The sequence below is a fragment of the Triticum aestivum genome, chromosome 7A (assembly GCF_018294505.1).
Source record: "Triticum aestivum cultivar Chinese Spring chromosome 7A, IWGSC CS RefSeq v2.1, whole genome shotgun sequence".
NCBI lineage: Eukaryota > Viridiplantae > Streptophyta > Magnoliopsida > Poales > Poaceae > Triticum > Triticum aestivum.
Genome location: NC_057812.1, coordinates 259,478,367 through 259,490,870, shown reverse-complemented (window position 1 = coordinate 259,490,870; position 12,504 = coordinate 259,478,367). Strand labels below are relative to the sequence as shown.

Sequence of the window (12,504 nt, the reverse complement as noted above, 5' to 3'; positions counted from 1 at the left end):
TCATCGGATCCCAACAAACACACCGCAAAAATTCATTACATCAAAAAGATCTCCAAGAACATCGAGGAGAACATTGTATTGAAGATCAAAAAGAGAGCAGAAGCCATCTAGCTACTGCCTATGGACCCATAGGTTTTTGGTGAACTAGTCACGCATCATCGGAGGGGCAAGGGTGATGATGAAGAACCCCTCCGTGATCATTGACCCCTCCAGTAGAGTGCCGGAGAAGGCCTCTAGATTGGATCTCGTGGTTCTGGAACTTGCGGTGCCTGGAATTGTGTTTCGACGACTCCCCTAGGGTTTCTGGAATATTTGGGTATTTATAGAGCTGAGAGACGGCGGAAAATCCTCCCGTGGGCCCCACTACCCACCAGGGCGCACTTGGGGCCTCTGGCGCCCTGGTGCCTAGTGGGCCCCATGGGCCTCCTCTGGCGCACCTCCTTGGCCTCCTGGGTGTCTTCTGGGCAGAAAAAATCTCCAAAACATCCCGCTGCATTTGGACTTCGTTTGATATGGATATTCTGCGAAGTAAAAAAACAAGAAAAAAACAACAACTGGCACTGGGCACTATGTCAATAGGTTAGTCCGAAAAAATGATCTAAAGTTGCTAGAAAATGAATATAAAACATCCAAGAATGATACTTTAATAGCATGGAATAATAAAAAAATATTGATATGTTGGAGACGTATCAAGCATCTACATTGAGCTTAACAAAGCCTTGATCGGGCTTCTTCTAGCGTTGGTTCGTTTGTCGGAGGGCCTTCTGGCTAGACTTAACAAATTTTGGGGCTAATACCAACATTGGGAGACACTAGTTGCTTGGAGGTGTGATAGCACATCTTCCCTTAGTGGGTCTGAAGCCCATGACGACACAAGGCCCAAGAGGAACAAGCAACCCAATTCGAGAGTCCCAGGGTAAGACTGGATCAACTAAGTGAGAAGGTATAAGATATCGCTGGATCCCAAAGAAAGATATCGATAGTTTGAGCAGGCATGACAGTGGCAAGGCTACCTACTACCTCTGGCTCTCGTCCCCATTCCCCTTCTAGCTCTCTAATCCAACACCTTGTGCTTTTAATTTGTGATACCAGAACCACAAATACTAGAAGCTCATATTGAGTGAGTGATACTATTGTCGTGCTAACACTTGGTAATCAGAGCCAAAAATTCCTCCCCCCCCCCACCTGATCTGGCGTCTTCAATCCTAGAAACAAGGCAATAGAGAGACAATCGCTTAGCTCAAAAATTGATGGAACCACTCACCAGAGCAGATCAAAAGGATTTGATGCTGAATTTGAGGCAACTATCAAGGAGTCAGTCGCTGAGGAACTATGCTTTGGAATCCAACAATCGAGACATGGATCATCGACCTGCGGGCATCCGTGGATCTGTTGCAACAACAAGTGCAACAATCTTCAGATCCAAGTGTAGAAGCCCACCTCGTCAGAGGATGATATTCTCGTGAAGGGCACACCTTGGCCCGATGGCCATGGTGTCGTAATAGCTCCATGAATGGTGATCATCGGGATCCTTTCTACATCAACGGCCCCTCCGGCCAATGGTACGGTCGATATCTTGTTTCCCTTCCATTCCCTCGCTTTGCAGTTCAACTTCAGGGATTCTGGGAATTTGGGTGAGGTGTTTGCACTAGGGGCACAACACCCACCATGATGAGACTCCAAATTTGTGGAAGGACCTTTGTGAGATGTATTTTTGGGTTTATGGAATGGACGCCATACTCTTTTGGGTGCCATTGCTACAAGCTACGGGGGCCGAACGTGTTGTGGCGCGCGGCCGGAGGTGATGCAACTGTGCTGGACTGCGAGGCGGTCGTGTTGCGACGAGCTTTGCGGTGACAAACGATAGTGTCATCTATTTTCTATGACCGACGCCGACCAAAGCTATAGGTGGCGACGACCATTGCTTTGTCGACCAAACATGTGAGCAATTACATACATGGTTGTGACTGATCATAGACACAACTGTGAGCGGTGTTAACCACTGTCGTGACCTCATCGACCAAATCTATGATTGATCACGAGCATAGCTACGAGTTGCGTTGACCATTCTTGTGACCGATCACGAGCACAGCTGTGGGCGACGTTGACCATTGCTGCGACCGGCATCGACCAAAGTTACTACGAGCCCAGCGGCGGCGCTGCTTCCGAGCGGGACGTCAGATCCTTCATAGGGTGCGATGACTTGACAATCTAGATTTTTCTTACGCCTGAGTGCGCCGCGCCCGAGATTGACATGACCCCCTTTTCCTCAGCAACTAGTGTGCGTGAAAGATGTGTAAGTTGAGACGGAGGACGAATCAAATGTTTGATCCAATGGCCAAGCGCGGGCCAAACTTACAGCATGCAAGACGATCGATCGATGCTAGGTATAATTCGTCGACAGCTAGACTAGAAATAATGTTCAAGATATTAATTGACGCTTATTTTAGTACAAAGTACAAATATGGATCGGAAGAAGTAACACATTTTAATAAATTATATTCATGATTAAAAATTTGTAGAAACCAGAAAAAAAAACTGAAAACCAGCAGAATGTAAAACTGGACGGAAAACAAGGTGAAAGAAAACATTAGAAAAGTGATTGAAAAGGCACAAGAACCACCAGAAAAAAAAACCGTATTCAGAAGGTCGACGGGAAAAAACCACCCGTAATGGCCGGCCCATGTCCTCCTACTCGATTTGTACGCACCACACTACTGCGAGGAATAGGATCTCTTTCCCCATCGACACCCTTCCAGATCACACAACGGCACCATCTAGAAAAAAATCACACACCGGCGGGCTCGCCGCCGGCCGCCTCCTCTGTCCTCTTCCTGCGGCTTCTCCTGTTGCCCCCACCTCCCCCGGCGGCCTGACTCTTGACTCGGCCAGTAGCGAAACTCCGTCTCCAAGTTGTTTGCCGTACGTCCATCCTGCGCCGCGCGACGGCGCGCCTTTTCCTCCCCGCTTCTTCCCATCAGACAGCGTCTCCTACGCCTCCTCCGGTCTGCTTCTCTCCATAGTGAGTATTAGCAGCTTACTGTTGCGTTTGTTTTGTGGGTGATGTTGGAGAACAAATTGGAATGCAAATTTGTTGCCGATTTCAAAGTATTTTTCCACGATTGCAAATCCCGTAATCACGATTGATGTGTCTATAGAGTGAATGTGAACATGACCTTGTCAGCCTAGTCGGCTATGATCTTCGAGTAAAGTGTATTCAGTGATAAATTCAGAAATAGTAGAGGAGGGAATTTGGGGAACAAGTAGTAGGGGTCACCCTCGACCAGTGGGATCAACTGTGATCTGCAGCATGGCAACGGTCCATCCACGTGCTGGATCAGTAAGTTCTCAGATTATTGCTGATAGAGGCTGAACTCTCTTTCCCCAAAATATGTTTGTGTCACCATTACAGGTGTGACTATCCTGTGGTACTAGTCTGATTGCTGATATTAGGAGCAGTTTAATCTGAAATCTGTTTGTTCTGTGTGTTTTATGTAATATCACAGTGTGCCCCCATTGAAATGGTCCAGCAGGTATTTGTCAATCATGGTGTTCAGCAAGGTGGAAGTGAACTTGAGAAGGCTGCTTGAGGCGGCCCCCCGCCAGCAGAATCAGGCTAAGCTTGTCCATGTAAGTGTAGCTCCTCTAATCTTCTTAGATTTGTATCATTCTTAATTTCTGTTCAACATCCGAGGAGACAATGTTCCGTAATTAACTTAAACGGACGAGAAGATATAATTTCCACGTGGATCCTTTTGTTGTTAAAATGAGTATAAGGAATTTTCTTTGATGAAATTTGCTTGCTTCATTCTGTGTTTGTTCAACTTTAACTGGTGGTAGCTAAGGATATCCGCACCTTAATCTTTATCATTTTGGCTGAATTATGTACTGGCACTGACAGCCTCCATTTGCAGTACATAACCACAGCCAGAGAGCTGTTGGAGCAGCTTGGAGCTGAAATTACACCAGAAGGAATATCAAGGTATGGTATAGTGTTGTGTGCTATCGGGGAATTAATATGTTGATGACGGTACAGCCTGCAAGCTGCAATCTGTGTTCCAGCTAGCATTTGTTGAGGATCCATAATTATAGAAAGAAATACAGCCGGTATATGACAAGATTTTAACCATCAACGTTGTAGTATTAAATTATAATGCACTCTTGCTCCTAGTTTGTGAATTTAGTGTGTCCTTCCAAGGTACCAGTGCTTAAATTGTGCGAATGCATCTGTATCAGTATCACCATCCATTTATATGTATTTCCTATTAAGGTAATGGATTAGTGGTTGTTAGTCATCGAATACAGTTTGCTGCCAGCTTGCTTTCATTGATCGTGTGTTTGAGCATTTCAACTTCTCTGTACTGTTATTATAGGAATGGGCCCAAAATTTGGTAGGAACTCATGACAAATGCCGCTATAACTTTTAGCTTACATATTTGAAGTTTCTCTGTGTACACTGACTGGCCTCCAGATGTACCATTCTTCTTCAGTATAAAAGGGCCCATGCTCCTCCACTCAATAAAGGCACACAAATCTGGATACTCTTCTTCTTTTGGATTTATGGAAATCTGGATACTCTATCTGTAAAGATACTCTCCTTGCTTGACAAAAGAAATCTTAAATGAAGGTTCAAACTCAATTTTTCATGATTTTCTTCCATTTGATGGCCTGCATTTTGACGATGAGAATGTCTGGTATACTGCCTGCCTTTTCATCGGCGAGCTTAATGCTGATTGTCTTGTGTGGAGCAAAGCAAGTTATCTTTTTCTCTTTACGCGTGCATTCCCATGATCAGAACATGTTCATTCATTACTTTCTTCTTGATTCAGTGTTTCAAAAGCTAAGCTCAGTGAGTATTCAGAAAAGATTGAAGCACTAGCTGCCACACTTGCTTCTCTAGTGGTATGTGTTTATCATGTTGATTCATATTTATATTGATATGCTAAATACCTCTACATGTAACGGTGCATACCACCGTTGCTCATACAATTTAGTTTCTAGATGCTCTTTTTCATTACAGTACTATATTTTTCGATGCAGCCAGAAAACGAAAATCTGGTTGATGAGAGTAGCGAACAAGACAGCTCTTATGAAAGAGAAAAGGTTGGGAGCCCAATATCCTTATCATCAGGATTGCGGAGGAGATCGACGTAAGTGAAATTTGGTCCTTTTATATGTTGAGTTTCTTACGGTAACAACTATAACGAACTAATTGATGCAATTGAATAGGGCTCAGATGGAGGTTGGACCAAGCAGTCATCAGAGGAAAGAAACAGATACTGGAGCACCTATTAAATTGGATGCAGAAGCTCAGGCTCACATTGAGAAGCATAGGTATGTCCCCTTTTTTTCTGCAAGTTTCTTTTGGACCTCAGTCTCTGGCTTAATCCCTCATTATTCTTATCTACACGAGCAACCAGTTTCTTGCTCCATTCTTTGACTAGTCTCACTGATTTTGCTGCTGTGAAAAGCTGAAAGTCGTAATCAGCGCTATATTTTATTATTACCCGTTTCTTTTGATGTTTTAAGAACTAGGCATGGAAAGTTAGGGTCGTACAAGATGAACAACTAAATATACTGGCTACCCTCTTACTGTGTTGGATCTCCTAACTGCACAGGAAGCTGCAAGAAGATCTAACTGACGAAATGGTTGACTTAGCACGCCAGCTGAAGGAGAGTAGCCTTTTAATGAACCAGTCCGTGCAAGATACAGAGAAGGTAACCTTTTCTGTTGCCTCGGCATTGTTTCATCTTTGCGCCAAGTTACTTCAGTTCCCTTTCTGCTGGATGTTTACTGAGAATGCTCACCTGCTTTGTACTTGTGATGCAGATCCTCGATTCCACAGAGAGAGCCGTGGAGCATAGCCTGGCCAGCACCGGCCGTGCAACGGCGCGAGCCTCAGAGGTCTACTCTCTGGCCTCCAAGACAACCTGCTTCCAGTGGTTGCTCATCTTTTTAATGACGTGCATGTTTGTCATGGTGGTTCTCCTCATACGGATCACCTGACATCGCCATGGCGTGTCACCAGTGGCCGCTAAGATAGTACTGCAGTCTTGTAGACAGTCCTTGTACGAAGATAAACTTGAACCTGTGTTCCAGACGAGCATTGCTGCTCAACATCGTTATGCAGTTTGCTGAAGAAAGATGTCCCATTGGGAGAATGCCATCGGCTCACCGTGCACCCAGGTGCTGCTGCCCACTGTTAATTTTGGAAGTTCATGCTCATCTTCTGTTGAAAATGTGAACCTAGAAATTTGTGCGGCGACGGCGAGTGAAACCTCAGGCTCCTAGTCCTATAGGTCGCCCAGGGCCGGCTGCGGGCGCGCGTATTCATCCCGGTCCCGGTGACGGTGGGGCTTTGCCTGGTGAGTGGTGACAACTGTTGTAGTCAGCTCATGATCTGCTCCTGGCTTGCAGCAATTTCTGTAGCTTGCCAAGTGCTGGCTGCTGTATCAGTACTACCAGTTTACCACCTTGTGCTACTCCTTTCACGCGTGATGTTTGATAGATTGTGACTAGCTGCCGCTAGTTGACAGGCAAAAAAAGCTGAAAAGATGGCACGGGAGATTGAGATCGCGATGGTTAATGACTTGGCGATCGGACGTCACTTCATTCTTATTGAGCCAAATAGCTCTACAAGCAGCTGCTGCTCCCACTACGATCTCAGCTGTCTAGCGACCATCCTTTTTTTTTGAGTGGCAAAGGGCAGCAGGAGAGCCTCGTACTATCTTGTACAGTATTTAAATATCTGTAACACATGTACAACAAGCCACCACCATCTCCCATCCCAGAGACAGGGGTGAGAGAGACAGGGGTTAGTGACCATCCTGGTCCAATTTCCATGCATATCATCAATGTTAGCTCGTTTCTGAATACCCAATGCAATCCTCATAGCCAGCTCTCCACGCCGGACAAGCAAGTGAAACGAGGGATACCTAAATGGTCGATGCCAAAAATTTACTGAAAACTTGTGTGCATTTGTTGTTGTGGCTATTTTGACCAACACAAACCCTACAGAGAAATCCTTGAATTACTGAAATCAAGCAGTGCCTTCACGGTGTCACCCGTTTGAGGATTGAGACGCTATATACTATGTATCATCAGAAATTAATGTAACAGATAAATTGCAGTGTTGTTCTGCAAATGTCCTCTTTCTGCTGCCCGCTAATTTTAAGCCGGTGTTTCTTTTTTTGCGTGTAAAATTTTAAGCCGGTGTTGGTGCTACTATTTATTTTTGTTTGGCAGTGATTATGAAGTTGTTTATGGATCTAAGGAGCATGCCTCTGTTGACAAGGAGGTAAAGAAGTCACAGTTGACCAGACTCTTAACATGATCTATGTCTCTGTGTAACTTTCTCACTGTTCTTTGTTCATGGCATTTTTTGTCGAAGACTCTCTTTGATGTCTTTGTATCGCATTGCAGTTGCAACCCGATAAGGTCAGGTGGGAGATGATTGTTTCTAGTGGCAAGCTTCTCGTGTCGGTAAACCTACACCCACATTTCTAAGAGCTGCCTTTGGGTTGCTCCAAGAAACCGTTTAAATCTTGCTCCGATTGTGAATTTTCAGGCACTTTGAGACAGTAGAGGCCCGCTTCCTTGGAGCTTGTTTCAGTGCGGGGTGTGTCGTGAAATAAATCTTGTCTTTATTGTGCTAAGCTCTGGTGTTCTAGATTCCACTGTTTGCTTGATCAACCATTGCGCTTTACGCTTTTGGTAGGCCGACTTCTAGTAGGCACTACTAGTAGGTCGAGCCAGCAAACAGTAGTATAAGTAGAAAGAGACAGCCAAGCTAATTAATTAATATACTGTCATATTGCAGTCTATTGATGAATCGATGGATGGATGACACGAATCAGGCAAGGTCTGAGACGAGAGAGACTCACTGCAACATACAGCATGAATGACCAGTACACATGCATGCGTCACAACATGCACAAGTAGTAGGTCGTGTCTTATTATTATTGTCACCGCACCAACCTGCGGACTACTACTGATTAAGAGAGATCGAGGCACACACCTGAAGGTAATAATTTAACTAACACCACGCAGTACAATCCAGTAATAATAAATTAACAAAGTAAGTAATCCACACGCAAGCGCACCCTGCAGTACGATGATACTACTACTCAGTAATTAACTAATTAACCAAACCCATCAGTTCTCCATCTCCATGCATGCCGTGTGGCGTGTCATGCATGCTCGTGTCGTGTCGTCGTCGATGTTTGTGGGGTGGGTGGGGTGGAAGCCTGTCTCACACGGCGGGGGCGGGGACGATCTCGATGACCTCCGGCTGGTCGGCCTCGGCGGCGTCCTTGACGTCGATGACGGTCTGCTGCTCTGCCGCCATGACCTCGATCTTGTGCACGCCGAGGATCGGGACGGGGCCCACGGACAGGATGGCGACGGAGTGCGCGGGCAGCTCGATCACCTGCACCTGCGGCTGCTCCGCGGCGCCGCCATTGCCGTTGCCGGCGTCGGCGGTGGTAGTGGGCAGCACGGCGTTGCTGGGCTTGCGGTACCAGCAGTAGAGCCCGATCTGGACGCAGCTGAAGAAGAAGCCGCCCACGTTTGGGTACTGCATGCATGCGCGCATGGCGGAGTCAGAGATCCACCCACTCAATGTATCAGTGGCAGTGGCAGCAATGCCAAGTTAAGGGAACAAGTAGCTAGGTGGCATACCATGACGAATGGGTCCTTGGTGAAGAGGCCGTAGCAGAACCACGCGACGGCGCTGAGGACGAGGCAGAAGGAGAGGCCGACGGGCAGGAACTCCACGCTCTTGGTCTTGATCACCTTGACCTGCATGCCATATTGCCATGTCAACTGCCATGCATGGCCGGCCAAAACGATCGAAGCAGAGCAGAAGAGAGAGGCGGCTTACGATGATGGAGAGCGGCGCGACGAAGACGGCCATGGAGAAGGCGAGGCAGACGCTGCCGAGGAACTTGACGCGGTGGGCCGGCGCGAAGGCGTACATGGTGACGACGAGGACGAGGCCGAAGGCGGCGACGTCGAGGACGAAGAAGTAGGCGAGCGTCCTGAGCCTGGCGCGGGGCGGCGCGTAGACGAGGTAGGCGATGATGTAGACGGTCTCGATGCAGCAGCCGAAGCTGTTGATGGTGAGCAGGAGGGGGGACTTCGTCTTGAGCAGCGCGTAGAAGATGAGCAGCGAGCAGCTGAAGAGCGCCACCACGTACGGCACCGAGCTGAACCCGCCCGTCGTCTTCTTCCTGTAGATCTGCAGGAACGTCGCCCTGCACCCATACCGTATCGTCAGCTCAACACCACCACATGCATGCATCAATGGCGTGCGTACGTCAAAGATTACTTGAACAACATGCATGATAGGAAGGAATTAGCAGCTGGTTAGATACTTACATTGGCGCGAGGAACACGAAGAAGGAGACGATGTTTCCTGCACGAGATCAAGGAAGAGGAAAATCGACGCCGTTAGTTTTGTCAGTGGCATCCTTTAATTAGTTCTTTTGGCACCTATGATTAGTAGTGGAATGTTACTATTTATTCATTTTTAATTTATTTAGTGCTCGGGTGCAACCAACGGCAAGGAAGTTGCAGGGGAGAGCACGCACGCGTCCGTCGCCGCTCAACCAATCGCCATTCCAAGAAAAGAAAGGGAATTTGGCAGAGAGATCCACAGAGAGTGCACGGTGAGCTGTTGGTGACAAATGCATTAACTACGAAATGCACGCACAATTGATGGGGTCTTAGCCTTTTAGGTGTGATCGATCGATCTGTGCCTAAATGTGTTTGTGTCGTCTGTCAGCAACCGGTCAAGGATGTGTTCTTGCTAGAATTGGGAGGTGGTTGGGTTTTGGAGATGCGCTTCCCTACCCTATGCCTATGCATGCATGAGCCAACCTAGACGATCGATCTTGCGACAAATGCACATCAGACTGCTCAACAAGAAGGAAGAGAGGAAGCACCAAAGGTGTGCTGTGCCAAATGACATACAAACACAGAATGAAACTGCATTTTCTCCATGAATTGCGTACCTGCGATGCCGGCGAGGGCGCTCGCCGGGTGAGACATGTCGAAGAGGCCCCCAGCCATTGCGACGGCGACTCGGCTACTGCTGGCTAGCGAAGGTATCAGCTGAGGGAGAGGAAAGGAGGGAGGGAGGGAGGGAGGGAGAAGATCTCAGCCAAGAACTAGTCCCGAAGCCAAGAGTCCCCTCTCCTACTCCCTTTCCGGGTGACACAAGGATCAGTGCGAGCTCTCGAGGAGATGCGCCTGCTGCTTGTGTGCTTTGGCCTCGGCGACGGCCGCTGGCTTATATAGACGCGGGCGCTGGTGCTGTACAGTGAGCAGCCACTCCTGGCCGCATGATCAGCCTGCCCGGCCTTGTGAACGCACCAGCTACCACTCTGCCTCCGTCTCCCTCCCCCCTCTGCGAAACATTTTTGCTGCATTTGGAACGTAGGCGAAATGAGTTTTGAAAACGAACGCAAAATGATCGGCTGGGCCAAGGAAAATGAAAGAAACACCATCTCAAGATTTGAACCCAGGTCTCTGTACCTAAGTGCTCCCTCTGTAAACAAATATAAGAACATTTAGATCACTAAAATAGTGATCTAAACACTCTTATGTTTCTTTACGGAGGGAGTAGTACTTACAACAATAACCAACTCACGCCATCTCATTCTTTGTCTAGTATACAAAGGAAAATCAATTTCTCCAAACCTTGTATACTGCTGTATTAATATAGAGAGAGATAGGAGTATTTCTTTCTTGGTTTTTTCATGAGTTTCTCTGGTGCATCATCAGCGTTGCAGTTGATGTGACACGGGCAGGCCGGTTGTGTCTTCACGCTCCGCTGGTTGCGAGGGACGATGTTGGTTGCGGTGTTAGTGATACCTCTACAGGAGATGTAGTTGGGTGATGCTGAGATTTACTTACACATTTGGTAACTATACTTGATAGCTATTTCAATAACTGCTCTGTCTCCGTCTCCCTCTCCCCTCTGTGAACGTTTGCTGCATTTGGAACGTAGGCAAAATGGGTTTTGAAAACGTGTGTCTGGTCTTGGAAAGTTTGTGTGATCAGGAGGGAAAGATTCATTTGATAATGGAGTAATGATGTAGCTATGTGTGTGAGGCATCTCGCGGTGCTCCATGTTGGACAGACTCCTAGATTGTCACATAAGCAAAATTACAATGTAACACATCCTAACTATATTTTTATTAACTAAATTGCTCATTATGTTTCATAAAACAGGCATACATTTTAGTGTGTTTATTCACTCATTTCAGTCTGTATATAGTCCATATTGAAATATCCGAAACATCTTACATTTGTGAACGGAGGGAGTAGTAAACAATATATATGCCTATGTATACATATATAAAAGGGCCTTCTCGTATGTGCTGCATTAATTGTTTCGACTCCCAATATTTGTTGTTCCTCTGATATTGTTAATTAGTCATTATAAAAGTTTCCAAGCCATTCACTACACAACTTAACTAACAAGTTGCCTAGCTAAACCATGAATATGCTCTAAGAGGCAATCATGATCTATACATAGGCGAAAACAGTGCCTGGGAGACAGGGGTCTGTCAGTTTGTTGCCGCGTCATTGATTTCTTGGTAGCCCTGAATTAATTGAATTAACCACCATTCCATAAGTTAGGAATTGCTATAGAAGGGAGTGAATTCTGAAATCTAATTAACAACCAACCAACACGTAAGAATTAGCCAGCATTAATTAATCTGCAGGATTTTGGTCCTCTTGGCTCACCAAGCTGGTGTATGAGGCTACGCAAAAAGCGGAACATTTCGAACAGAAAAGATGATGTCGGCTTCCAGTGATGAAAGTGTAGTCATTCCTGTCAGCTTTCCCTCACAATGTTCATGAGGTGTGTTTCCCAACAGTGTCACACCGACTGGAATTCGTCCCATATATTCAAACAAATTATATACTTTGACATAAAATTTGTTTAAGTGTACAACTCAAATTTGCTTAAGTGTACAGCTCACAATGTTCAAGAAAGTACTCAAGCAAATTAAATATATTCTCCTTTTCTTCCCCAGCTCCCACTAAGATATTTTGGTTCGAAAAAGGTAGAACTAGAAGATACAGAGAAAGTGAAAAGAATGATCACCCATACATAAGCCCTCAGTATGAACAGTTTAGCTGACAGGAGCAGAAGAGATATATGTTGACTACATCACCATTGGCGAGCTCAAACATGATACACTGAAAAGTGACTTGATCAAGAATAGTAGCGCAAATATTGTCCTCCACCAAGTGATCAGCTAGCTATGAAAAGAGTTCTGGGAAACCATGTGAATCCATACTATCAGTTAGCCGGGATTGCTTGCAATCAATTGGGGATACCATTTCTGAAGATATTTTTGTCACCAGTACTGTATATGGGGCAAATTTGACTTGCAGGAATACATGGAGTAGTATCAGTTTGAAGGATGCACTTGCAATTATTATAGATGATTGTATGCTAATTAATGTGTCTAGCCAAAGAGATATGC

The 12,504-nt window shown here is 46.1% G+C and overlaps 2 protein-coding genes across 4 annotated transcripts; one reads left to right on the top strand and one right to left on the bottom strand.

Annotated features, from left to right (window-relative positions):
* Positions 1-2,715: 2,715 nt before the first annotated feature.
* Positions 2,716-6,175, top strand: LOC123151848 (uncharacterized). Of its 3 annotated transcripts, none has more exons than XM_044571491.1 (8): positions 2,716-3,022; positions 3,531-3,630; positions 3,915-3,982; positions 4,830-4,902; positions 5,041-5,150; positions 5,230-5,334; positions 5,619-5,718; positions 5,831-6,175. In XM_044571491.1, exons 2-8 carry the CDS (start codon positions 3,547-3,549, stop codon positions 6,005-6,007), a joined length of 717 nt encoding a protein of 238 aa, XP_044427426.1. In that variant the 5' UTR covers positions 2,716-3,022; positions 3,531-3,546; the 3' UTR covers positions 6,008-6,175. The 3 variants fall into 3 exon arrangements, with proteins under 3 accessions (XP_044427426.1, XP_044427427.1, XP_044427425.1); XM_044571492.1 differs by having other exon boundaries at positions 2,717-3,005; positions 3,534-3,630; XM_044571490.1 differs by having other exon boundaries at positions 2,717-3,022; positions 3,534-3,630.
* Positions 6,176-7,891: 1,716 nt separating this feature from the next.
* On the bottom strand, positions 7,892-10,273 carry LOC123151847 (bidirectional sugar transporter SWEET11). Its single transcript, XM_044571489.1, has 5 exons — positions 10,015-10,273; positions 9,380-9,416; positions 8,883-9,255; positions 8,681-8,800; positions 7,892-8,576 (listed from the first exon to the last, which is right to left on the bottom strand). The coding sequence occupies exons 1-5, from the start codon at positions 10,070-10,072 to the stop codon at positions 8,253-8,255; spliced, it is 912 nt and encodes a 303-aa protein (XP_044427424.1). The 5' UTR covers positions 10,073-10,273; the 3' UTR covers positions 7,892-8,252.
* Positions 10,274-12,504: the final 2,231 nt, after the last annotated feature.

What these genes read in the sequence shown, in the direction of transcription:
- LOC123151847 (XM_044571489.1), bottom strand. Translation starts at nt 10,072, where the DNA reads ATGGCTGGGGGCCTCTTCGACATGTCTCACCCGGCGAGCGCCCTCGCC. An exon ending in CGCCCTCGCCGGCATCGCAG is followed by an intron (nt 9,417 to 10,014) that starts GTACGCAATTCA and finishes GATCTCGTGCAG; the next exon opens with GAAACATCGTCTCCTTCTTC. An exon ending in TCGCGCCGCTCTCCATCATC is followed by an intron (nt 8,801 to 8,882) that starts GTAAGCCGCCTC and finishes TATGGCATGCAG; the next exon opens with GTCAAGGTGATCAAGACCAA.
- LOC123151848 (XM_044571491.1), top strand. Translation starts at nt 3,547, where the DNA reads ATGGTGTTCAGCAAGGTGGAAGTGAACTTGAGAAGGCTGCTTGAGGCG. An exon ending in ATCAGGCTAAGCTTGTCCAT is followed by an intron (nt 3,631 to 3,914) that starts GTAAGTGTAGCT and finishes CTCCATTTGCAG; the next exon opens with TACATAACCACAGCCAGAGA. An exon ending in CCACACTTGCTTCTCTAGTG is followed by an intron (nt 4,903 to 5,040) that starts GTATGTGTTTAT and finishes TTTTCGATGCAG; the next exon opens with CCAGAAAACGAAAATCTGGT.